The sequence below is a fragment of the Panthera leo genome, chromosome A2, assembly GCF_018350215.1.
Source record: "Panthera leo isolate Ple1 chromosome A2, P.leo_Ple1_pat1.1, whole genome shotgun sequence".
In the NCBI taxonomy this organism is placed as follows: Eukaryota; Metazoa; Chordata; class Mammalia; order Carnivora; family Felidae; genus Panthera; species Panthera leo.
Window position 1 is genome coordinate 167,462,902 of NC_056680.1, and position 27,657 is coordinate 167,490,558.

The 27,657-nt window shown below is 43.6% G+C and overlaps 1 protein-coding gene across 15 annotated transcripts in view; it reads right to left on the reverse strand.

The window, feature by feature from the left end:
- The window catches only part of NCAPG2 (non-SMC condensin II complex subunit G2), a 74,110-nt gene extending 47,319 nt beyond the window's left edge, over nt 1–26,791 (reverse strand). For 7 of the 15 annotated variants that reach the window (XR_006199445.1, XR_006199444.1, XR_006199446.1 and 4 more), the window contains exons 1-13: nt 26,467–26,487; nt 26,223–26,334; nt 25,124–25,430; nt 24,768–24,887; nt 19,984–20,172; nt 19,314–19,428; nt 17,389–17,543; nt 14,922–15,056; nt 12,196–12,290; nt 9,975–10,044; nt 6,833–6,919; nt 3,406–3,501; nt 2,693–2,818 (exon numbers count right to left, since the gene is read on the reverse strand). Coding sequence is in view for 11 of the 15 variants with exons in the window: in XM_042927256.1 (XP_042783190.1) it covers nt 2,693–2,818; nt 3,406–3,501; nt 6,833–6,919; nt 9,975–10,044; nt 12,196–12,290; nt 14,922–15,056; nt 17,389–17,543; nt 19,314–19,428; nt 19,984–20,172; nt 24,768–24,845 (1,146 nt within the window). In the remaining 4 variants the exon portion in view is untranslated. Of the gene's footprint in view, nt 1–2,692; nt 2,819–3,405; nt 3,502–6,832; nt 6,920–9,974; nt 10,045–12,195; nt 12,291–14,921; nt 15,057–17,388; nt 17,544–17,880; nt 17,976–18,437; nt 18,543–19,313; nt 19,429–19,983; nt 20,173–24,767; nt 24,888–25,123; nt 25,431–26,206; nt 26,335–26,466; nt 26,518–26,717 lie in introns of those variants that run through there. The other 8 variants (XM_042927251.1, XM_042927250.1, XM_042927252.1 and 5 more) reach the window with 8 other exon arrangements.
- Between the last annotated feature and the right edge of the window lie 866 nt (nt 26,792–27,657).

Genomic DNA, 27,657 nt, shown 5'->3' on the forward strand with positions numbered 1-27,657 from the left:
GTTAATAAAGTAAAAACAAAATTTACAATGATTAATCTGAATATAGATTACTCTGCATTCCAGTCTCTTTTTTTTTTTATTTATTTTGAGAGAGGGAGAGAGAATGTACGAGCATGGGAGGGGCAGAGAGAGGGGGAGAGAAAATCCCAAGCAGGCTCCACACTGTCGGCATACAACCCGACAAACCCACAAACTCTGAGATCATGACCTGAGCAGAGATCAAGAGTCGACGCTTAACCGACTGAGCCACCCAGGTGCCCCTCTGTGTTCTAGTCTTCATATGGTCTATTAGCTCGAGTCTAACAAAGGTTTGGCATCTCTTATAGGTATTTTCTCTAATAAGAATTTGCCATTCCTATGCATAATTTATTTTTCACCATAATTTATTTTCACCTTATTTCATAAGGTCCTGCTTCTTAAACTTATTAACATGTACATATTACACAACTGCTAAAATTACACTAAACTTCGTAGCTTGTAAACATATTTATTCATATAGTATTTCTACCAAGTGTGATGTCCTCACAGTAAGACTCCTTCAATTTATAATACAAAGGATTTTTTTTTTAATGTTTTGTATTTATTTTTGAGACAGAGAGAGACAGAGCATGAACGGGGGAGGGGCAGAGAGAGAGGGAGACACAGAACTGGAAGCAGTCTCCAGGCTCTGAGCCATCAGCCCAGAGCCCGACGTGGGGCTCGAACTCACGGACCGCGAGATTGTGACCTGAGCCGAAGCCGGACGCCCAACCGACTGAGCCACCCAGGCGCCCCTAATACAAAGGATTTTTAATGGAATAGAGATACAGTTACACCACTCATTAGCCAATATTCTAAGAATATCCAAGCCACCAAGCCATTGATAGCATCTCCATCTCCAAGAGACCAACAGCTCTCTACACACCTTTCACCTTGTAAATGAGTACTAAACTCATCTCCAGAAATTCACTTCAGTTTCTAGTGCAAGAGACACAGGATTCACCAATATGTTCCTAATATTGTATTAGGTGATCACATCACTTTACCTATTTTTAATGTTCCTATGGAGAATAATAGCCAGTTATTTTTTCTACGTGTTTTTAAAATTTTAATTCCATTGTAGTTAACATACAGTGTTAAATTAATTTCAAGTGCACAATATGCGTTTCAACAATTTTACATTAGCACTTATTCTACTCAGTACTTCTCAAGATAAGTGCACTTTCAATCTCACCTATAACCACTGTCATGGTAATGCTAAATGCTTTATATTTAATTTTTCATTGAAACCTTATCACAATCCTACTGAGTATTATTCCCAGTTTTAAAGAAGAAATGGGACTCAAGAGAAATTAAGTAATTTGGTCAAGCCCAGACTTATGAAGGGGGAAGTGGAATCCGAAACAAAATGTGACTGCACGCTCTCAGTTGCTATGTATGCTGACGCCCAGCACAAGGCCTCAGGAGGTCCCCGTCAGGCTGTCCGCGGCGGCCTGCTCGTACGTTCCACTCAGGAGCAGGAGGGCCACGTGTACTCCGTGAGGTACAATAGGAGACATGTGCCGGCTGGACTGGCAGCACCCTGTTGGTCACCACGTCCAAGGCAGACACACACATTTCAGGTAAAAACAACAGTTCATAGATTTGGACACCAGAGTTAAAAAGAGCAAAAGTTTTTCATAGTTTTTTGGCTAAAAGTACCAAAATCTAATTTTGATTTGCCCATTATTCCCACAAAAGTAATGATTCTCAAAGGGAATTTTAGGTAAATATATGTGGATAAATACTACTAACTGTCCATTGTAGGCATGCGTGTGTCTGTATGTAAGTGCGTATGCCTGTGTGTGTGGGTGTGTATGTGTGTGTGTGTATACACATGCACGTGTGTGTATTTGCATACAAAGAGCCAAATCTACACATATTCTTTACACTACTGTTTCAACTTTCTGCATGCCTGAGATTTTTCATTAAGTTAAAAAATAAAGTGCCATGGGTAACCATCATTATCAGAACACTTTTGCTATCACTTTCTAAAATTTTATTCTACTGACCAGGAAGCACTTTTTAGCTTGTGTTAGGAAGCCCTGGAAATGTAAGGCAATGTAGAGAAATAAGCAGAAGCCAGCACATTCCAGCCACCTGAAAAAGACCCGCAGCATCCTTGGAAATAAACGTGGCATCCTAATGTTCTCATGTCTCATCTGAAAAAGCAGTCATGTGAAAATTCCATTGCAACAAGCATTATTTATAGACTCGCCTTAAAACATCACCAGGTTTGTTCATGCACACGACCCCACCACTTAGAGCAGGCAATATCAGCATCCCCAATTTGCAAAGACACAGAAAAGTTAGTGACCTGCCCAAAATTACACAACTCTTAACTGTGAAGTGGAATCAAATCTGGGGATCTTTAACCACATGTCATACTGCCTCTATGCTGGGGAGACAAGAATACACAAAAAACATTTAAAACTATATACAGAATAAATAATTAGACGTTCCACAGGAGACAAAGAGAAAAAGAAAAGAACGCCATCGGGTCCAAGCTGTCACAGAAGGCACCAGGGAGAAAATGGGTTTCTCAGAAGAAGGTGAAGATCTGGAAACCTTGCCATCTGAGGGCAGCACACAGGCAGGACAGGAGAAGCCAGGATGCATACTGGGCGCAGACAGAGCTGACCTCATAGGGGGCTCAGCCACATGCAATACATACATAGAGTTCTTCAAACTGTTTCTGGATTTCACTATCCATTTCAATGGCATTGAAGTTTGGGTCTCTGATAGGAAATGTTTCAATGAACAACAGGGCAGCATTGGACCGGACTTCAGAATTTCGGGCCTGGAATAAGGAAACAGTGTTTCAGAATCCAAAGAGCAAGCATTCAAAGGCTTCAGTGTGGATTTCTTAAATGCTTCTAAGTATCTCAGTATAGACTTACTTACAAATTAAAGACAATTACAGTATTTAAAACTGGCCAAACCTAGAAGACCTTCCGTGAGCTAAACCAAACTCTTGGCTCAGTACTGACAGATATTAAAAGACTCAATGTCCACTTTATGTCACTAAGAAACAGTGACTATATCCCTCCCAAGACCAGATTTACCATGTTGAAAAGTACTAGTGTTCTCTCCCTGGAAGGGTGTCATCCTGTCTCCCAGTCATCAACAGAAGGGCCAGGATGGCCAAGCTCAGCTCTGCAGACTCCCAACGCCTCTGCTGGTTTACACAGCATGACAAACCCCTTCCTACTGTGTAGTCAGCACTTAACCAATTCAGATCTTCTTAATAAAAAAATAAAAAACATATGTCCCCAAATTTCACAAAGCTTCCAGTTTTCGTTACTACGTCATCACAATTCTGAACTAGAGCATGATACATTCGACAGCATAATTAGCACGTTCTAAACATGGACAGACTAACAGTACCTTTAGTCCTCTCCAAAGGATGGGTTTATATAATCTATAAAGCATCTCTTCCACTCCCTGACGAACCTTCTTTTGATGATGAAAATAGCTCAGCACCTAAGAGTCAAGAAAAGAAGAAAAGAAAGGTAATGTTTTTAAAAAGAGCACTTAAGATCCTATTTTCAACACAGAGGACAGATTGTTCTCTCCACCAAAATTGTCCTTCCTGCTTCACAAGTCTGGATAATTCTTTCCTAAGAGGAGAAGATACAGTGATACATATGCTATTGGTTCTCAACGCATAAAGGTGATCACGTGAAAGAAACCAGTGGCAGAAACAAAGATCAATGATCTTGGGCTACAAAAAGGTTTCGGTTGTAGTTTCTACTCTTCTAGCAATAACCAAATAACCTCAGAAAAAGTTCACAGAGACCTCAGCCCTTTGGGGTGAAGTGGAAAAAGAGTGTGTGGAAGAGTCAGTCTACATGGCTTCTACAGCCTGTTTCTGGTCCCACATCTGTGGTTCCAAAAACCTATAATGAGCCTCCGAAACAGGCACACGTCTCACAGTGGGTGTCACTGTTCAGTGGCCCCTCACCAGGTCAGCTTAATTTGGATGGCAAGTCCTTCCCAAACTGAGGAACAATCAGAGAAGGGGCTGTGCACTCAGCTTCCACTGCTTTGTCCCTTTTCTACTGCCCTTTTCACCAGCCAGAATCTCTCTGAAACTCTTCAGACTCATCCCCAGCAACTATCAGCTTTGCCTTACTTCCTTAATTCACCACTCTTGGAACTAAAACTATATTAGTGAAAAGTGGAAAATAAAAATTAAAACAGACTATCAAACAAGAGATTATACTTTAAGTGAACCTGAATCAATTTCACACAGTCTAGGGATTATTTTTTCTGACTTCTAGTTATTTAGGAATTTTTACTGATGGTGATAAGTGATATTAGTGTATACGTTTTTTTGTTTTTTTTTTTTAACTTTATTTATTTTTGAGAGAGAAAGGGAGAACAAGCAGGGGAGAGGCAGAGAGACAGGGGGACAGAGGATCCCAGGCGGGCTCCACACTGACAGTGGAGAGCCCGATGCAGGGCTTGAACGCACGAACCGCAAGATCATGACCTGAGCAGAAGTTGGATGCTTAACTGACTGAGCCACACAAGCATCCCTATAGTTTTTTTGAGTATAGTATTATCAAGTCTTGATATCAATGGTATACACAGAAAGATTTTTAAGTAGCTTTATCAGGTTGTATATCATGTACCATAAAATCTGCTCTTTTAAAGTATATAATTCAATGGACTGTAATATATTTACAGAGTTGGGCAACCATTACAACTACCTAATGTTAGAAGATTTTCAACAACAATATGGGAATTTTTACTTCCTTTCTTTTTTTTTTTTTTTTTTAAGTTTATTTATTTATTTAGAGGGAAAGAGAGCACTCGTAAGCAGGTGAGGGGTAGAGAGAGAGGGAGAGAGAGAATCCCAAGCAGGCTCCATGCTGTCAGCACAGAGCCTGATGTGGATCCCACACACTGTGAGAACATGACCTGAGCTGAAACCAAGAGTCAGACACTTACTTAACCGACTGAGCCACCAAGGCACCCTGGGGATTTTTACTTTCAAATGACATATGAAGCATTTCCTAAAGCTTCTTTCAACATATCAGTAAAATAATTTATCATATAAATGTGATGTTTACCAAAAAAGCAGATTTGAGGAAGAAGCTATAATGTATTATAAGCAATGATAAGAATTAAAGGCCAGGAATATACTGCATTCAAAAAGTGAAATTAAAAAAAGTGAAATTTAATGTTCTTCCTTTTAACTGTGTATTTTGACATAGTTTATCAAATAGTGGTATCTATACATATAATATCTTAATTACTCAGACTACCAGAGCAGAAATCAAATATGAAAAAAAGTCTTTATTTTCTACCAAAAAGGAAGCAATTATGTCACAAATTTATAAACATGCTACCATTCCTTATGATGTATCTGAAATACAAATCATATACGTAGAATAAACGACCCAAACTGACCTACAATTTAATGAAACCACACTAGGATTAAGTGTCGTTGGGGCAGGAGGCAGGAGATAATTGGATATATTCATCTCTGGGTATTTTACCTATGGATAATTCAAACTAACATACCAATAATGTAAAGATGTTTTTGTATCCTTTCAAGCTTGATATATTTACACTCCACAAATAATAGTAATACCTTACACAAAAAAGGAAAGAGATAGTCTTTGTTCATTTAGCTTCTTGACATGCAGTTGCCAAAATGAAGCACACAAGGCATTATTCCTGGTTTAGGACAGTGATCTTGGGTCCTAAACAGACCACATTTTCCAATTCCTCCTGCCAAGATCGTCATGATTATCAAACACCTATCAGTGTCATCATGACACTGATAATAAAATAAAGCCTTATTTATTATTTAGTCAGCTCATTTACAATATAAGTATAAAATTCACATCTAAATTCTAAAATTAGCATTTTAAAAAAGTTTCTTTTAAGTAAACTCTATGCCACATGTGGGGCCCTAACTCATGAACCTGCAACCAAGAGTTGCATGCCCTACTGACTGAGCCAGCCAGCCACCCCTAGAATTAGCTTTTAAAAACAAATCTTGGGGCTCCTGGGTGGTCAGTCAGTTAAGTATCAGACTTCAGCTCAGGTCACGATCTTGAGGTTTGCGAGTTCAAGACCCACATCGGACTCTCTATTGTCAGCACAGAGCCTGCTTCGGATCCTCTGGCTCCACTTCTCTCTCTGCCCCTCCCCCGCCTGCACAAACGTTCTCTCTCTCTCTCTCTCAAAATAAAATAAAATAAAATAATAATAAAAATAAATAGGGGCACCTGGGTGGCTCAGTCGGTTAAACGTCTGGCTTCGGCTCGGGTCATGATCTCGTGGTTTGTGAGTTCGAGCCCCATGTCAGGGCTCTGTGCTGACACTCAGAGCCTGGAGCCTGCTTCGGATTCTGTGTCTCCCTCTCTCTCAGCCCCTCCCCCACTCACACTCTCTCTCTCTCTCAAAAATAAATAAAACATTTTTAAAAATTTTAATAAAATTTAAAAAATAAAAACAAAATTGATCAAAAGAAACTATCAAAACATTTATTCCATTTGTTTACAGAATATCAAAATGCATGAAAGTAAATAATAAAAATAATCCCAAATATCCATTTTTGAGAAAAGTGGTAGTGGTACTTAGAAAGTAAGGATTCTGGATATTTTTATGTCAAAGAATTTAAAAAAATTTGGGGGTAAGGTTTGGTTCTCTTAACATACCTTTCTTTTCCTAGTTAAAACTGCCAGGTACCGAATATCAAGATTCTAAGAAAGCTCCTTTAAGCTGATGCCTGTGGGGGATTAACTTAATTCTTAGGGATAAAAACATCACCAAGAAAGCCGCACGCCTCGCTCACCTCGCGCACCCTGGAATGCACTGGAGACTTGCGAGGGAGGTGAATCCCATGGTGCATGAAGTCCTGGATGCACCCGTGCTCGATTGTCTGGAACGGCAAACACAACGTGAGTTACCACCTGGCACCGGCGTGTGGTCTGACAGATGACAGGGCAGGAGGTGCAGTCACTGGAGTCGGCTCTGTCCTCTTCAAGTTCACGGGGGAAAGCACCAAGGTCCTCTGTTGAGAGCTTTTCTACTTTGAGTCCACACCTCTTAGCATCCCTTCAGCTTTGATACTCCTTTACTTCTTTCTCTGGTGAACTACCAAGCCTGTGCTAGATGGCGGAGCAAGCTTCTACCTACCCCTTGAGGCCGGTTCAAGCCAGATGGTTCAGGGACTGAGTGTGGCCTGGGGGCCCCTCTTCTGAGTCTTCCTGACCCAGATGATCTCAGACTGGATCTGTCCCCAGAACTGATACTGAACCACCTGAAAGATGGGGGCTGGGACTCCAAAGTGACCAAAAGAAGATCTTCCAGGACTTCCATGGAGAGGACAAGGTGGGGCTGTGGGTGTGGGAAACTCTTCAGTTAGCCCATGCCACCTACGGACCTTCAGAGTTGGGCAACGGAAGCAGAGCCAACCACCAGGGGCAGCCCGAATCCCCAACGACTCTGTTGTGTTGCCCTGCACTCTGTCCCCACACCTGGGGCTCCACAGCTTTAGGGAAGGACATAAGAAAGCTACTACTATCAGCCTCCTTCATTATCTCCGAAAATACCTCCTTCACCTGAAGTCACTAATACATCTTGGCATCCTGTATGTGGGGACCCACACACCGACTTGTGACGAAATGCAATATGGGGTGCTACCTATGGAGTGTTTGTGCCACAACAGCTGGAGCTGGAGAGCTAACTACCAGAATGTGGGCATCCTACAGGATAGCTGACCCAGGCTCTTCAACACACCCATGCACGGCACAGGTTTTGAAAACGGAAAAGGAGAGAGGGAGGAATGCTCTGAGAAATTTAAATGAGTTAACAAGCAAATGCCACGGGAGACTTAATGGATCCTGATTCCAAAGAAAGGTGTAAAAAGACATTTTGAGACAAAACAGAAAAATGTAAATATTTTCAAAAATACCCAGAAATCGTTAATTTTGTTAAGTATGTTACTGGCATTGTATACCCACATTCCTTAGAGATACACACTGCAGTACGTGGACATGAGATGTCACATTTGGTGGCTTTAAAAAGCTGAATGGAGGGAGGAAGGGAGGGAGGGCAGAGAGCCTGAGAAGTAAAAAGCTGGCACTCATTTGGTACAGATTCAATCAAACAATCATGTTTTTAACTACAAACACCTATTTTTTTTTTTTTTAATGTGGATTGACTGACTGATTGAGATCTCTATACCCAACATAGGGCTGGAACTCACGTCTGGAGATGGAAGAGTCGCACATTCTACCAACTAAGCCAGCCAGGCGCCCCTACAAACACCTGTTTTTAAAACCACTACTGGAAAAAGGGGGAACAAATATTCTTTCCTGTGAACAAGTGTTATGCAATAATAAAACAATGCAAAAATGAATACCAATGTCCTGGTTTTGCCTTTTCCTCAAAAAAAATAATACACCGTAGGGGCGCCTGGGTGGCTCAGTCGGTTGAGCCTCCGACTTCGGCTCAGGTCGTGATCTCACGGTTTGTGAGTTCGAGCCCCACATCGGGCTCTGTGCTGACAGCTCAGAGCCTGGAGCCTGCTTTGGATTCTGTGTCTCCCTCTCTCTCTGACCCTCCTCCATTCATGCTCTGTTTGTCTCTGTCTCAAAAATAAATAAATATTAAAAAAATAATAATAATACACTGTAAAATGACTGTGGATATTGTCGGCAGGGGAATGTAAGCGGTAAGTTTTTATCTTCCAGAAGTCAGTGACAAACCCTAGTAAGATAAACCAAGCTTAAGCTGCACAGGAGCAGAGTGGATAGAAAGCAGCCCAAACATCAGTAAACACCTTCCCTACCCACCAGCTCAGGGCCTGCTCCCCAAAAAGCAAAGACCCCTCTTCGACTCAAGAGTAAAAATTTTATTCTCAGAAGGAAAAAAAACACATTTAAGAACCCAGTATGAGAAAAATATAAGGGATATCAGCCAAAAACACTTTCTTTTGATATTTTTTCAAAAAGGCCTTTGAATGTCTTATTGTAATTGTGAATTACACAGCCACATCTTCACAATGCAGATATTATGTCGTCATTAAAGGGAAGCCATATTCAAAACAAATGTCTTTAAATTCTCCAAAACAGTGTAACTAAAAGCTATGAGGTAGTCTGAGATAGGCACAGAAATGGGAACCCTAACCACAAACACAATTTTAAATTTTCTAGTGGCAACATTAAAAACAGAAAAACAAAACAAAACAACCCAGGTATAATTATTTTAGCAATATATTTTGTGCAGCCCAATATATTTAAAACACTATCATTTCGGGGCGCCTGGGTGGCTCAGTCGGTTGAGCATCCAACTTCGGCTCAGGTCATGATCTCACGCTCCATGAGTACGAGCCCCACATCGGGCTCTGTGCTGACAGCTCGGAGCCTGGAGCCTGGAGCCTGCTTCGGATTCTGTGTCTCCCTCTCTCTCTGGCCCTCCCCCCGTTCATGCTCTGTCTCTGTCTCAAAAATAGATAAATGTTAAAAAAAATTTTTTTTTAAATAAATAAATAAAACACTATCATTTCAACCTGCAAACAATGTTTCAAAAACACATTCATGAGATATTTCATGTCCTTCTTTCCCCACTACATCTTCAGAACCTGACACTTACAGCACGTCTCCGTTTGGACTGGACACATTCCCAGTGCATGGCAGCCACAGGTGGCTGGACAGCACAGACCTAACAAAGCTACCAAAATGCTACTCGGCAAATCTTGACTTCACTCAAACTGCACATCCCAGTGGGTGGCGAGAGTCCTGGGTCTGTGGCTGAGCACGAAAATTTATAGGAATGAGAGTGAATCCCCATCACATAAAGTCTCATTATCTGCCATTATTTTGACAAAGAGCATCAACACAGATATTAAATGACTATCTGTGATGACTTATTTGGTAACTAGAATACGACAAAAATAAATGTTAACATTTAATAAAATGGAAAGAAAATACCTCCAATATTTTCCCTGAAGCCTTTTTCCAAGCTCTGAAATAAATTTCTGCAATGTGTACCATCAAAGATCTATTTAAAAAAAAAAAAAAAAGTTAGTGAAAGTTCAAACTTTTTTTTTAAGTTTATTTCTTTTTTTTTAGTAGTCTCTACACCCAAAGTGGGGCTTGAACTCACGAGCCCGAAATGGGGAGTCACATGCTCTTCCACCTGAGCCAGCCAGGCGCCCCCCAAACAATCACACTTTTAATGTATCATTTCAGGTCCCCTCCTATCCTAGAACAGGAGGAACCCCACCACAGACTAGTGCTCTGCAAAGTACCTGCAGGAACAGGTTATCTACCTGCAGTAGAGAGAAGAAAAGGGAAGGGATTTTGAGAAGGGGAATTGAAGTATCAATTTTCTTCCTTCTCAGTCAAGGTTGGTAAAGAATGTTTAAATATAAATAAAATTTCGACTTGGGAGTCAATTTTGGACTTTCCAGACTACTAATTCCCTCAAGTTTAGGGAGCCCTAAAATACCAGAGTTGATTTTAGAATCACAGTTTAGAAATCTACTGTTCAACCCAAATATTTTGCCAGTGAGGAAACAGGAGGAAAAAGCATTCTTGCGAACATCAGGGGCTTTGTGATAGGGATTCAGAGTCAAAGCTCAGCTCAGTACTTACACACGCTGCCTGACAGAGGGAAACTCAGTAACCAAGCCCACCTCAAGAGTTTAAGAATTCAGTTTTAAAACGCACACTAAGTATTCAGTTGCAGAGCGGATTAGGCACTGAGCTCTTTACCTGCCACACAGCAAACATTCAAACATTTGCCGTGACAGTTTCGACTGCTGTTAGTTTCCAAGATGTTGGGCACTCAGGCTCGTGCACGTATGCCTAGACTCTTACCCTGCAGGACCCTTCCCACCAAACTACAAAGCTCAATCACGGTAAACTGGGGAGCAGATGTTACACTCATGGTGTCAGAAGTGCAAGTGACATGGAATTTACTGCGAATGAGGCTAAGATTTAACTGGCAAATAATTTACTAAAGAATGAACACAAATTAAAATCTTAATTTCAGGGGCGCCTGGGTGGCTCAGTCGGTTAAGCGTCCGACTTTGGCTCAGGTCATGATCTCATGGTCCATGGGTTCAAGCCCCACGTCGGGCTCTGTGCTGACAGCTCAGAGCCTGGAGCCTGCTTCAGATTCTGTGTCTCCCTCTCTCTCTGATCCTCCCCCGTTCATGCTCTGTCTCTCTCTATCTCAAAAATAAGTAAACATTAAAAAAAAAAAATCTTAATTTCAACGTCATTACTGAAAAAGAATGATTTCCCATAGCAAGGAAAAAACTATCCAGTGATACCACAGTACATAATGAACACATAATTAAAATAACAATACAGGGTCACCTGGCTGACCCAGTCAGCTGAGCATCTGTCTGACTCTTGATTTCGGCTCAGACCATGATCTCACAGTTCGTGAGTTTGAGTCCCACATCAAGCTCTGCACTGGCAACATGGGACCTGCTTAGGATCCTCTGTCTCCCTCTCTCTTCCCCTCTCCCCACTCACACTGTGCACTCTCTCTCCCCCCCCAAAAGTAAATAAACATTAAAAAAAATAACAGTACACAATAAAAACAGTACATAATAAATAAGAGATAGTTTCTAAAGTTTCCAATACATTAATATAACTTAAAAAGTCAGGCCAGGGGCACCTGGGTGGCTCAGTCGGTTAAGCGTCCGACTTCAGCTCAGGTCACAATCTCATGGTCCGTGAGTTCGAGCCCCGCGTCAGGCCCTAGGCTGATGGCTCAGAGCCTGGAGCCTGTTTCCAATTCTGTGTCTCCCTCTCTCTCTCTGCCCCTTCCCCGTTCATGCTCGGTCTCTCTCTGTCTCAAAAATAAATAAAAAACGTTAAAAAAAAAAAAAAAGGTCAGGCCAAATTGACGATTTCATAATCAGATTAAGACAGCACAAAATATTGGGGCGCCTGGGTGGCTCAGTAGGTTGGGCGTCTGACTTCAGCTCAGGTCATGATCTCACGTTTCATGAGTTCAAGCCCCGCATCGGGCTCTGTGCTGACAGCTCGGAGCTTGGAGCCTGCTTCAAATTCTGTGTCTCCCTCTCTCTCTGCCCCTCCCCTGCTCACGCTCTCCGTCACTCTTAAAAATAAACACAAAAAAAATTAAAAAAAAAAAAGACAGCACAAAATATTAATTACCTTTCATACTTACTTTGGTAATCCCTGTAACTGGTTTTTAATGGTCTCATGGATCATTTTAATAAAATGTATATTCCAACTGAAGAGAGAACTAAGAAATCTTCTTCCCTGTAAATGATAAAAAAGATACAATGTTGAAATTGCAACCAAAAGACATAATGTTGAAATAGCAACCAAGTAAAAATTTTGCAGTAACTAAAAAACAAATAATTCTTTGGATGTTTAGTAACACTAACAAAGGAAGCATCCATAACTGTAACTCAGGACAGCAGTGGAAGCCCCTGGAGTGAAGCAGCTGAGCAGCAGGGCAAGAGCCAGAAGACACCCTTGAGCTCCTTTGCTGGACCACAGGATTCCGCGTTTACCATGCTGCCCAATAGCTAATTAGCCCACAAACATTTCATTCTGGCTCTGGCATGGATGTCTGCATAACCTAAAATCAAAGTACGCTTGAAATCTAGCATTTGGAGATGGGAGGGAATTGAACATCAGTTGCTATCACCTTCTATAAATGAGAAAAGTGAGGATCTGTAAAGTTAAGAGGCTAAGTATCTACCAAACTAGAATTTTCAAATACACACATTGCCCATGTTAATTTATACACATACTACTAAATTACACGTAGACCCAAAAAGCAGTAATGATACTTGTACTCCATAGAGCACAAAAAATACATCCTCCAAGAATTTTCCCAGTGAACAGCACCATCATCTCTTCACTGCTTACCAGTCTACCACTACTGTCTCTGGAATCCTATGGCAATGCAACACACTTTGATATAAATGGCAGGGGACCATGCTTGCAACAGGCAAGTTAAAAACAAAAAGTATTTACCGGAAGTAATTTGCCATTATAGCACAAGATATTTGTCATTTACTGAGAATGACAAAACTGACCTAACTAAAGCAATGACTGATTAAGAAACCAAGTTTGGATATTGTAAATCCAAAAGACATCAATTTAAATAAAAGAGGAGCATTAACATACACAAAAATTTACGTCTATACTACCTACTTGCACTTACACACACATAAGCTGATGTGCAGGTCACCGTGTACTATAGATAAGTCACTCTAAATAGAGTTTACTTGTCTGAACCCACTCTCAGCTGCTTTACTGTCCTTAACTTTAACCACAGTCCTGGAGATGCTGAGGGCACAGGCCTCAGGTCTAGTGCCTTTTCCAACAACGATGATGCAGTAAAAGCAGTAAGCACAGTCAGGGAACCTCCCAAGCGCTCAGTCCCTGCCAGCACCTGTGCTAAAGGTTCTATGCACATCACCTCGTGCGCTCCTCAGGAATCCTGAGAGAAACACCCTTGTTCCTATTTTACAGAAGGAAACACGAGGTTCCAGGTAGTCTGATCAACCACCTAGTAAGTGAACAAACAGGGATCTAAAAACAGCCTTTCTGACCCTTGGTCAGTACGGTCAGTAATCACATATGGTCCTTTAACCTAGCTGACGGGAGAGGGTGCCCTGGAGTGGACAAATCGGGTCAAACCGTGTCTTTGCCCCTGACTAGCTGCAAGACCGTGAAAAAAATTGTTCACTTAAGGGCCTCAGAACTGGTACTCGTCCTCCTCTGAGAGTCCCTCCCCACCTACTTCAGGGAGTTGTGAGGACTCCCTCCTTCTGCCTCATATACGTCTGCAAGCAACAAGCAAACAGAAACAAAGGCTATACTCTGCAACAAAAACAATATTCTTCTCTGTACCTCTGGCATGGGAATATAGTCAATGTTTAATAAAATAAGACGACAGAAGAATACTAAGATAACAAATCAGAACTGTCCAATAAAACCATGCAAGCCTCTCTGTAACTTTTAATCTTTTAATAGCCACATTAATAAAAGTAAAAAAGGCTAAAGTAATTTTTTTTTTTAATATTTTTGAGAGAGAGAGAGAGCATGAGTGTGGAGGGAGGGGCTGAGAGAGAGAGAGAGCGTGCGCACGCACGCACAAGAAACAAAGAATCCAAATGGGCTCTGCTCTGTCAGTACAGAGCCTGATGCATCTCAAACTCATGAACCATGAGATCATGACCTGAAGTCTGATGCTTAAGCAACTGAGCCACCCAGGTGCCCCTATTATTGATTTTAATAATGTATTTATGGAAACCAGTACAACCAAAACATTAGCATTTAAATATGTAATAAATATATAAAAATTATTAATGAGCTATTTTACATTCTTTCTTCATACTAAGTTTTGAATCCACATATTTTTCACTTAATGCCACAATCTGCCCGTATTTCATGTGCTCAGTAGTGACATAGGGGAATGGCCACCAAAATGGACAGTGCAGCAGTGAACAGAAGCCTCTCTTTGGATTTACTGGATGGCTAGAAAGAAGAAATCAAGAACACCACTTGACAACAGTTCTCAGTATGTGCCAATAACCTGGAATTAGGGCAGAGGGTCGGGTCTGATGCACCAGGAAGTGTATTCTCAAACTTGTTTTTAATCATTCGTGACTTAAACTATAACCATGGTTCCCCCACGATTCACACAGCCACCTATCACCATCTCATTTAATGATGAAATAAGCAATGATTTGTAAAGTGTTTGCATCATACTGCTATGCAGTAAAAATGTGCAATAAATAAAGTAACTCTTGATGGCTAGGCTGACTCCTTCATTAAAACACTGAGCATGGTACATCATCAACTACATGAACTTAGGAAAAACATCCATTAAAAAGCAGTTCACAAAACACCAAAAAAGAAAAACCCAGTTACCTCTTCTTTCTTGATATACTTAACACTTATGAAACACTCAAGCAGCATATCTTTAATTTCTTTACTTTCCTCTAAATCATAATCAAAGCAATACAAAGCTTGATGAATACGCCAAAGCCGACATATGTCTACACCCTAGGAATGACATAAAAAACAAAAACATTAGTTTTTAATAAATAAAGTCACATTTCAAATATGTCATAAGAATACCTTATATTATAAATTATTACAACTCTGGATTGTTCATCAAAAAGGGAAAAATGGCAAAAGCAAACGGAAGCACTGACAGGCAGTGCCGTCCAGTTTCTGCGCTGTGCACGCCCTAGTCTGTAGCGAGCACTGCGGCGACCACCAGCCCCATTGGGCTTCGGAGCACAGAACCATGACTGGTGAGGGACCAAGCTGGTGAGGGACCCAGCTTTTAGTTTCTTCACTACAAGTTAAATTGAAATAGCCCCATATTGGGCACCTGGCTCGCTCAGTTGGTAGAGCGTGTGACTCTTGGATCTTGGGGTTATGAGTTTGAGCCCCACATTGGGTGTATAGATTACTTTAAAATCTTTAAATAAATGAATCAACAAATAAATAAAATTTTTTTATTAAAAAGATAAAAAGGCAGTGAAAATGGATCTTTTTTAAAACAGATTTTAAAAAGATAAAGCGACAACGGCTTAAGGATAAATCCTGATGCAAACAAGTATTCTTCAATCCTATGGCAAGCTGAGGGCACAACCACAAAGGGTCTTTTCTGTCACCAAACTGGTGGATCCTTGGAGGCCATGGTGGGACAGACACACGGACAGGGAGAGTGTGATTAAGTGCAAGCTTTCTACAAAGCTGTTGGCAATGTGTACCAAGAGCTCCAAATGTACATCAAGCTCAAATCCACTGACCTATGAATTACATTTCTAGAAATCTGTCATAAGGAAGTAAAAATATGAGGGAGAGAAAGATAAAGAGAAATTCCTAAATATCCCTCTAATAGCAATGATCACCTTAGGTAGTGGAATTATGGGTGATTTTTATCTTCCTCATTTTCCCTTTTATTCACTTGCCCAACTGTCTTAAGATGAACCTAAGTATCTGTTGTTCTGATCAGGGGGAAAAACTGTTCTTTTTCTAGATTTCTTAAGTGCACACCAAAGATTAAAGGCTGAGAAGTGGACCAAGTTAAACTCAATCCTCAGTTGGTGGAGTGGGCAGGGGATGGGCTAGATGGTGACAGACATAAGGAGGGCAGTCGTTATGAGGAGCACTGGGTGCTGTATGGAAGTTCTACTCAGTCAATCCAATCCTCAACCCTGCTCTCCCTTGGCGTTCCCAAAACCTCTTCAGGCCTAGGTTGCAGTCTGACACCCCACCTCCCACAGGTGTGGCACCTGCACCTAAGCCTGAAGGCTTTCCCTACCACTCCTGCCCCCTTCCTCCTTCACTGCGTACATGCAGTCCTGGGCAGCCCGTGGTGGGGTCTGCCTCTCAGAGGACCGCACTGACACAGGCAGCCACTCCCACTCACCTATCTGTCATCCCATCCCTTCTTCACTACTAAAAATATCTCTACTTTTAACATTGGCAATGTATCCCTTCAAAAACCCCATCTGCAGCAGAGATGTGGCCATGTGACCAGGTTCTGTATGCTGGATACAAGCTGAGAGTTTCTGAGAAGATCTCGCCTTGCTGCTTCCCTGCCTCTTCTTCCTGCCTGGAACTCACACCAGAAAGTGGAGGTGCAGCAGCCACCTTGCAACCATGCAGTGGTAAGAGGAAGGATGGGGGCCATACACCCCAGAAGATGGACAAAGCCTGCATGAGACTGATATGTGGAGCCACCGCCCCTGCCCACCCTTGACTGCCCACCTCTGAACATCCTAAGTTAAAAAGACAGTATCTGGGGTGGGGGGCACCTGAGTGGTTCAGTGGGTTGGGTGTCTGACTTCAGCTCAGATCACGATCTCACGATTTGTGGGTTTAAGCCCCGCGTCAGGCTCTGTGCTGAAAGCTCAGAGCCTGGAGCCTGCTTCGGATTCTGTATCTCCCTCTCTCCCTGCCCCTCCCCTGCTCATGCTCTGTCTCTATTGCTCTTAAAAATAAACATAAAAAAAATGAAAAATTAAAAAAAAAAAAAAAAAAAAGACCAAGACCCTAACTGGGAAGGACCTGCAGTCAGGCCACTTACAAGCAAACATAATTCCTAACTGATATGAACACATGTGCTTTTAAAGAAAGGTATGTTTGGTTTTTTTTAATGTTTATTTTTGAGAGAGAGACTGCGTGCGAGCGGGGGTGGGGCAGAAAGAGAGAGATAGAATCTGAAGCAGGCTCCAGGCTGTGAGCTGACAGCACAGAGCCCGATGTGGGGCTCGAACTCACCAACTGTGAGATCATGACCTGAGCCAAAGTCAGACGCCTAACCAACTGAGTCACCCAGGCACCCCAGGAAGGTATGCATTTTAAAAAGTAAACATACTGTTTTAGTCTCCAGACTCTTCTTTAATAGCATGATAAAAGCAGTCTTTCCCATATCTTCCTTGGCAGGCAGGCCTTTCTCCCACCACATGACACACAAATCCTGAATGGCGTTCTGCAGCTTTCTTTCAGATTCAGGTAACGCATATAAAATACCTAACACAGAGCACAGGATATGTCCAGTTAGTACAGCAAACCAGTATTTGTGTAAAGTACTACGTAAAGTATTATGTACTTTAAATTGTAAAGTACTATGACTTACAAATGTTCACTAAGCAAGTATCAGTTTATCTTTAACTTGCCAAAATTTATAAACATTATTTATAGAAGACAAATGATGTTAACTTAAAAAAACTGTTTACTACTGTTGTGAGAGCAGACCCAACAGAATACAGAATTTTAGAACTGGAAGACGCAGGTCACACTGCCCCAAACCGTAATTTAAGAGAAACTTGTACTAAAACTACCCGAACCTAAGTGCAACGACACCCACAGTTATTAACACTCGACACTGAAGCCAGGTCAGGGGTAGTGACCACGAATGCACTACAACTGTCCCTCGATAGGCTGGCCTCAAATTCTGGCTCACTGGTGAAAAACAGTAAAAGCAATTAGTATAATGAACATAAAAACTTCAGTGCTTTTAGTAAAAGAAAAGCTCAAGAATAAAATTAAAATACTAATATTACGCTCATAATTATAATCCATAGATATCTGAATGCCATTACATCCATGTACAATCCCTGAATTAATGGGAAGTTAGGAGAAACTACAATACTAGTGCTACTCATTTTATACAACAATTATTTGGGAACTGAAAATAAACTGTAGTAACGTTCACAAAGCTTTCGGATCTAGTTATATACTGATTAGGGGTAACTTCTTTTCTTTCTTTTTTTTTTTTTTAAACATTTATTCATTTTTTGAGAGACGGAAAGAGACACTGTGAGTGGGGGAGGGGCAGAGAGAGAGGGAGACACAGAATCCAAAGCAGGCTCCAGGCTCCGAAGTGACATCACAGAGCCCGACGCGGGGCTCGAACTCACAAACCTTGAGATCATGACCTGAGCCGAAGTCAGATGCTTAACTGACTGAGCCGCCCAGGCGCCCCAGGAGGGAACTTCTTAGTAAGACCTTGTATCTCATGCAAGAATTCTGGATAAAACAGATACATAAATCCAAGAGACACTAAGAACGAACAGTCTGATAGGAAAGTGTCACGTGTCACTAATTTATTCACAGAGTGAGGGTGAGGGCACTTGGGTGATTTGTCTTAAAACTCATTAATTAAAATTATTTTTGCGGGGCACCTGGGTGGCTCAGTCGGTTGAGCATCCGACTTCAGCGCAGGTCATGATCTCGCAGCTCATGAGTTCAAGCCCTGTGTCTGGCTCTGTGCTGACGGCTCAGAGCCTGGAGCCTGCTTCAGATTCTGTGTGTGTGTCTCTCTCTCTGCCCCTTCCCCACTCATGCTCTGTCTCTCTCTGTCTCCCAAAAATGAATAAACGTTAACAAAAATTAAAAAAAAAAAAACCCTGGGGGGCGCCTGGGTGGCTCAGTCGGTTAAGCGTCCGACTTCAGCTCAGGTCACGATCTCACGGTCCGTGAGTTCGAGCCCCGCGTTGGGCTCTGTGCTGACAGCTCAGAGCCTGGAGCCTGCTTCAGATTCTGTGTCTCCCTCTCTCTCTCTGACCCTCCACCGTTCATGCTCTGTCTCTCTCTGTCTCAAAAATAAATAAACGTTAAAAAAATTTTTTTTTTTTAAAAAGAGTACTTCTTTGCTCCTTATCTAGCTAAAGTAAAAGAGCTTGAATGCAAAGTTATGCCTTAACACCTTCTGCTTCTACACGATGACCAGCTTCCTTTTACCGAGAATCATTTGATACCCACTTCTAAATATGCCACATTATCAAAAATGCAACTTACCATTTAACACGACTGCACATTCCAATAAGTCTTCGTAGTTCTCACTTTCATTTATTACAGATACAGATGCAAGAATCACAGATGTAATTGCATGAATTATTTCTAGGTTTTTCTTCTACAAATGAGAAAATTCAAATTTCAATTGAATTAAAATCAACTTAAAATACAATTTTTAGGGGCACCTGGGTGGCTCAGTCGGTTGAGTGTCTGACTCCTGATTTCAGCTCAGGTCATGATCCCAGGGTCATGGTAACAAGCCCTGCATCAGGCCTTTCACTGAGCATGGAGCCTGATTAAGATTCTCTCCATCTCTCTCTCTCTCTCTCTCTGTCCCTTTGCCCCTCCCCTGTGCGTGCAGTCTCTCTCTGTCTCTCTCTCTCTCTCTCTAACAAAAAATATCATTTTTTTTAAATGTGAAGGTTACTAATTTTATAAAAGTCAACCCACACTTCTAGCTTACTCTAAAAAGTGAATTAAAATTGAATACAGGTCACTTGTCCAAAAAGAACACCCAACACTGAATGGCAGATTAATAATGGTAAGATTGGAAAAGGTAAAACTATAATAAACAGACTTCTAGCTTTAAATTTTTTAACTTAAAATTATATACAATAACAATTTTTTAACAAAGAAAAGGTAACAAATTATATATCTGAAAGACCAATACTACCATTTTTGAATCCTGCTCTGTTTCCATATTGTCTTCACCCTGGACTTCCACCATCCGCCATCCAGCCACCGGGCTTTCCAATAGCACATCTGTTAATAAATTCTTGAGCCTTTGCCATAACTCTTCTTTCTGTTTCCTTGATAATTCATCTAGCAATTCATTTAGGCTGAAAGGGTCAGAAGCATCTTTCTGAAAAATAAATAGCAACTGTTATATTTCAAATACAAAATTTTAGTTCCATCCTTTTTAAAAACAGGCATCAAAAAAAGTTTAGGGGCGCGTGGGTGGCTCAGTCTGTCAAGCAACCGATTTCAGCTCAGGTTACGATCTTGTGGTCCATGAGTTGGAACCCCACGTCAGCTCAGTGCTGACAAAGCTCAGAGCCTGAAGCCTGCTTCAGATTCTGCATCTCCCTCTCTCTCTCTCTGTCCCTCCCTCACTCATACTTTGTCTCTCAAAAATGAATAAATGTTTTAAAAAAAAAAAAAAAAAAAAAAGGTTAAGTGCTAATTATTATTTCAAGAGCTGGGTTTAGTTTGTGAAATACATTCCTAAAGGGAAAAGTATAGGAATCATGAGACAAAAAGTAACAGATTCCTCCTCTACCTATTACACCCTAGTATCCTAGTCTTCGGAGTTTAAAATTTCACCCACTTAGCAAAATCCTCTCTGAAATCAATCCATCCAGATGTTCACCATCTCCACGCCTATAATCAGGTTACAAAAGTATGCTATACAATAACAACAACAACAACAATAATAATGCAGCCAAGCCAACTGAGTGCACTTGAAGTTTCTGGTCTCTAACCTGACTTGGGCCCTCAACCTCTTATTCGTCTCTAGACATCATCCTCCCATTAGCCGATGAGACTACATCAGATCCTCTCAACTATCCTTAAAACCCCTGAGCCAACCACTTCGTCTCACTTTGAGCAGATGACCTCACCAACTCTTTGATACAGCAAATAGAAACCACTATCAAAAGGGTAGAGGATCCATCTGAAAGGAACTCCCTGTAGCCAATGTGATCACCAAAACAGTCAAATGTTACCAACATTGTGGTGATAATTGATCCAGGCAAGAATCATCAACAGATACTAAAACCAGTGGGTAGAAGTCTGATGAGGAGAAGTTTGACTATTTCCCTAATTACAACTTATTTCCCAAGTTACGATTACTTATTACGAAGGTACAACAGCAGCTTCACAACAGAGAAATGTGGCAGACACCCGACCTGAGCGAGTGGCTGATTAAAACTAACTTCACCAATAACAGGACCAACTGACACCATGTGCCTCCACTGAGGAAGACAGAACACCACTTATGCAGCTCCTGCCAAGATGCATAAGGTGTATCAAGTGTATCTAACTATCAAGTAAGGGCAAACTGAAGGATATGCCACAAAATAGCTGCCTACACTCTTCAAAACCATCGATGTCATGAAAAGTAAACTAAGCCTGAGAAACTCTCTAGATTAAAGAAGCTAACAAGTCATGACAACTCAATGTAATGTGTGACCATGAACAGGGTCCTGGATCAGGGAAAAAACACAAACGTGTACTGTAGGTAACAGTATCATTGTGCCAATGTCAAATAGCCTTGTAGGATTTTTGCTGTGATTACGTAAGAGGGTATCTTTGTCTAGGCAAACCACGCTGAAATATTCAGGGATGAGACAAATGCCTGCAATGGACTCTCAAATGACTCAAAAAGAAGAGGCAAAAGTGGGGCATGATAAAGAAAATGTGGCAGGTGACAAGTGGCAAGTCTAAGTGCAGGAGATTCAGGATTCTTATTCTTCCCGTAACCTTCCTTTAACTCTGCAGTCATTTCAGCAGCAAAGAGGAGAGCAGGTAGCCCCTCCAGGGCCCCCCCCCCCAAGGCTACCTGCCCACCCTAACTCCTACCACCTTCCCTCCTCTCCCAGGAAAGCCCCACCTGGGCTGTCCAGGTGTGCACCTGCCTCAGGGCCTCCCCGTCCCCATCCCTCTTGTCCAGAGTTCTCCTCCCTCAGTCTCCACAGGGCCCATTCCAATCTCTGACCAAAATCACACCTGGACACCCATCCCCTACCCTGCTTCCTCCTCTCCCTCCACCACCAAAAACCAACTCCCTCTGGGCAGAAACTTGGTATATGCTGTGTCCCAAGGCCAAGAGCAGAGCCTGGCATCCAGACGGCACTCAGGACAAACTCCTTAAACGCTGACCCTCCAATCTCAAAGAACTACTGACAGCACAGTCAGTGCTGCTCCACAATGCTTATTTTGAAATGCAGATTTGTCCCAATGCAATTAATACATAAGGGAACAATTTGAGCAAAAGGAAATTTCTGGCTTGCCTATGTGGGATTTCATCACTAGGTGAATGCAGAAAGTCGCACCTGCTGAGCAGAGCTTGAGTCACGCAAAACACACACCTCAGACACCAGCCAGCTCCTGGGAACCCACATGTGCTGCAACCCTCTGACCAGTTCTCTGTCCACCTGGCTTCTCTTCAACCTTTCCAGTCCTCCCAGCCTGGACTGTACTTTTCTCCTCTGTTCTCTTCCTCTCACACAGGGTCAGCAGGCCAGCCCCGGGGAGCACAGGAACTCACTTCCACCCGCAAACTCGGGCTCTTTTTCAAGGCAAATGTCATGTTTACTCCCATATTTATGTATTTCTTAGTGATTTGACTTGTATAAAATGCTGTTTTTTTATTAGGTCACTATCTCTTTTTTTAAATGTGTCACTGGTGAGGTTTTTGAGTGTTCTGCCCTTACCCCCATTTTTCCCATAATCCTTCTGTTTATTGCCCATTCGGCAGAGTACGTGATTTTTAGCAAAGTGTGATACTGCATTATAGCAGAACTGACATTATAGCAGAATTGATGGGAGGTCCACCTAGCAGGCTTCCAACAGACTTAACTGCTTGGTTGACCATGTGAAACCTACAGAATGGCTCTTTGTATCATTCAACTTGAAGAAAACAAGTGATGTACAATCCTGCATATTTTCATTTTTTTGTTTAACTAAGAGCTACGTGGTGATTGACATACTAAATTACTGTGAATAAGGTGTGCTATTCATGAACTAAAACTAATGGCTATTAATACGAGGACTAACTCGGCATCCTACTGAGATGTCCGCTGCTGAGCGACAATTCAAGGCTCTCCAGCACGTGACGGGGACAGCCGGAGGGAAGCACCTCAGAGAGTGCTCTGTGACCCTGCATGGACTGTGCCACCCAAATGTTGCTGGCTTTGCCTTTTGATTTCAGATCATTATCATTTAGCTTCATCACCATCAATTTAGTGATTTTAGTTAACGCTACGATACTAGTTTGCAACAAGTCTTACGAACTTTAAACTATATGTGTGCTGCACATCTAATATAATACAAATCACCCACACTCCTACTAAAGCAGACATTAATGTAACATCTAAATAGTTGGCTCTCACAGACACTTCTGTGATGTGCTGCTCGTGAACGTGTGCTGGTATGTGTAAGTTTACAGAGTACCATTTTACAATACAAAATCACCTCATAAGCTCATTTCTCTCCTATAAAGAAAAATAACTTCATGAATGTTGCTAGCAACAAATTTACTGTTAGGTTCCTCTCTACTTCTTAGTGACTACTAACTTAATCTTCACTGCATGAGGTATGTGTCTCCTGCCCCAACGTCACGAGCATTTTAGAGGTGGTGCCTCAAGTGTTGGGTTCCTCAGAGTTCTGTCCAAGGCTTCTCTCATTACACTACAGATGATCCCGTGTGTTCCCATGACTGAAGCTTTCACGTGCCACTGGGGACACCCAAATCTGTCTCTCCCCAGGCCTCTTTCCTGGGCCTCAGATACTATCCATCCACCTGCTGGATACCAACTTGTGCCTGTCCCCCGACAGTCATCCAGAACGTCCCAAACTGAGCCTATCTTCCCACTCAAACCTGCCTTCCTCCCACATCCAAGATCTCACTGGAAGGCACCACAAGTCAAAACCTGGGATCTGCCTTCACCCTTTCCTTGGCGCACACCCAGTCAACAGCACCCCCCCAACTGACAGCTCGCGCAGGGCACGGCCTCTTCATTCCTCTCCAGGCTTTCATGTGGCCCTCTTCCATCTATTCTTCGGATACAAACCCACACTCCTCTCAGGATAAAGTCTCAGCTCCTTAAAATGATAAAGAAAGTCTGACGTAATTCAAGCGTCAGCCCTTGTGTCTTCCTGACCTGGCTTTCTGCACCCTAGCCCTACCGAACGCCTTCAAGTTCAAACACAATGTGCCTTCTCCGGTCCGTAAAGTTATCCCCTTCACTCTGAGACCCTTCCCCACATCCCTCCTTGACTGGCTGACTTCTGTTTACTCCATAGCCTTTCCACTGGGACAGGAAAGAGTCCATGGCTGGATGTGGGCACCCTCCCATGCCCTTGCCCCAGCTGAGTCTTTACTCTGTTGTATTTCCAGACCTGAATCCACGACAACACTGTAAATAACTTGAGGACCAAATAACTTGAGGACTCACTATGCCACCCACACAGCAAGAGATCTCTAAATATTTAAGTGTATAGAAACACACTGTGTTACATCACTCAGCATTCTTACAACTCTCCTAAAAGAAGCGGGAAATACCATTTGTGAGTACCTGCCGTCAGCAGGTCTATTTGAGTAGAGTCCTGTTTTTTTTTAAATAAATCCTGGTTCCTAAGGATTCACTGAGACTACGAGATTTCATTTGTGTACTGATTTTAAAAAAAGTCTTATGTTAACAGCCAAATTACAATAAAGCTAAACATAAAACTTACATCAAGTTGAATAAACTGCAAAAATTCTCCAATCAGCTCCTTAGACACTGCTTGTACAAATGTCTCTCGTTTTTCCATGACAGATGAAACTGCTTTTCATATGGCATTTATTCTGTAACCCTAAGCAGAAAACACAGTCATACTGAAACTTGAATTTGCAAATATATCTTTTCCTACACGACATAATTTGGCACTAACATCCAAAACTGCAAAAAAACAAAACAAAAAACAAAAACCTGTGCCATCTATGGTAGACAGTTTTTAACAATATTCGGACGTAAAACAAGTTACATCTACAAAATAATTCCCTTACTTTCTTTACTGAGGACAGTATCAACATAACACTATGTTATTACCAATTGTCAATGAAGTTACCAACAAAGGAAAGAAATCCAAACGGCTCGAGGAGGCTCGCCTCCTCTCCCTTTAGTGCCTTAGCAAGATGCTCAGGCAGGTCTGAGTCAGTTCAACAAAAGGCTGACCCCATGAAAACATGGGGGAAAGTGCCTTGGGAACAATCAAAGAAAGTACTGAAGAAAAAGAATGAAAGCGGAGCCCCGCCGCTAGATCCTGAAGACTGTGCCTCTCCGAAGTGCCATTCCGCAAAAACAACGCAGTCGCAGCCGCCCGTTGCTGGGCGAGGCGCTGGGCCCCCCCGGGAGCCTGGAGGGAGAGCAGACCGTTAGGCGCCCAATCACAGGAGCCCGCTCCCACCCGCGCCGGGACCAGAGCTCCAGGGAGTGCGTGCAACCGCCCTGCCCGCGGCGGCTCCCCCGGGAAACCCTACTTCCCATTCGCACCCCGGGGCTGAAAGCCAGCAGCCAACGGGCAAGGTAAGTGATGGAGCACACATGCAAGCAGACCCTTCGCTCCAGAAACCAATGAGAACCTCCCGGGCCTTACAGACAGAGCAATCTGGAAAGTCACTGGCACCAATGACAACACTTTCGGGGACAGAAAGTCCTCGTAAACCTCGGGTTCCAGGTCTTAACGTCTAAGTTGAACCCACAAAAATGGAAATAACGTGTGCCCAGTGCGTACCACTGGGGCCTGGCCACCTCACTCCTCGGCTCTGCGGGCTGAGCTAGAGAACAGAACTTCCGATTGGCCCGGCAGCAGGCAGGGTGGCCGGCGACAAGCTTGACGACTAATAATGGCCAGCAGCAGCCCATGGGTTTAAAAACAAACACTCCGAAAAGGTGCGCTCGCGACACGGACTCACACGTCCTGCGCGCGGGTCTCTGAACTCTGCCCCTCCCGTGGACCCGTGGGAACGCCCCTGGCGTGCTCCGCCCCCAAGGGCACCCGCGGCACCTCAGCCTCAAGTACGGCAATCTACGTGTCCTGACCGCGTTCACCACCAAACGCCCCATCTCCTGACACTCGTGACTGCAGCTGCTTCCAAGTCCCAGGCTACCCCCCCCCCCCGCAGGGGCCACCTTCGGCTTCTCGTACTATTCGTGCCCGCGTCCGCGCCCGTCCGGCCAGATGCTGCCTGCAGGCTGAGGCGTCATCGCACACGCAGTTATCCGTCCCCACGGCGGCAGGGCGCTCTTCACACAGGAGCCTGGACCGAATTAGGAGGAGCGTTCAAAGGAGGCGCCTGTCGCCTTGTCACCACCTGTGGGGCTGCGCTCCAGCCCCCCCACGAACAAGCCCCCGCCCGGAGCAAAGCACTCCCGTCAGAACGACGACATACGCTTGGGGACAGGTTCCCGGGCAGCCTGGGTCCAGGGCCGGGGTCCTCTGTGAACTCGGCCCCGGAGTCGGGGCGTCGGCGCGCTCAGGGCCCCGGTGCCCGCCGCCCCAGGACCGCCGCAGAGCCACCGGCCGGGCCGTGGAGCCCACGCGGAGGCTGTGCGACTGGGGGCTCCACCTGACCGACCCCCGCCGCTTCCCGGTCCCTGCCCCCGCCCGGAGCCCTTCGCCTGCCGGCACCGCGGCGCTCACCTCGTCCCGGAAACCCGCCGTTTCCCGCGCTCGGACCAGATTCAAACCCGCCCGCCCGCGCCCGCGACGCGCTCCGCCCGCCTGCGCGTCATCACGCGCCGCTCTCGCGAGAGCCGGGCACACCTGGGCGGGGCCGCCGGAGGGCGCGCTGCACGCCCCGCCCCGCCCCGCCCAGCGGCGTCCCGACCACGCCCTACGCTGCATACCCCGCCCCGCCCTGCCTTGCTCTGAGCGCGGGCCCCGCCCCAGGCCCCTCCCGCTCTCCCGGTCCCGCCCTGCGTTTTCTTGCTCCGAGCTCGGGTCCAGGCCTTGGAAGGCCACTGCCCGCCCGGGCCACGCCCCTCCCACGGGAGAGCAGATCTGGCTTGTTTTTATATTTATTTACTTTTTAAAGTTTATTTTGAGAGAGAGCGTGAGCCGGGTAGGGACAGAGAGAGAGGGAGAGAGAGCGAGAATCCAGAGTAGGCTCCTCACTGTCAGCGCAGAGCCCCCACACAGGGCTGGGACTCAGGAACCGTGAGATCATGACCTGAGCTGAGATCAAGAACCAGACACTTAACTGACTGAGCCACCCAGGCGCCTCTCTGTATGCTAATTTTTAAAAAGTGTTTATTTTGAGAGAGAAACTCCCAAGCAGACTGCACTGTCAGCACGGAGCCAGCCCAATGTGGGGCTCAGGAACCGTGAGATCATGACCTGAGAAGAAATCAAGAGTCCAACTCTAAACAGAATGAGCCACCCAGGCACCCCTGGCTTTTTTTAGTCTGAAAAATAAATGTGTATTATCAGTGGCTTAAATGGCTGAAATGACTGCAATATCAACATAATTATAAAGATTGACTTTTAGAAACGGTCACATCACTATAAATATCCAATGGAATCAATACTCTAGCAACTGGTCACCTGGTCTTCCTGAAGTGTTTACAGCCAGTCTCCCAAA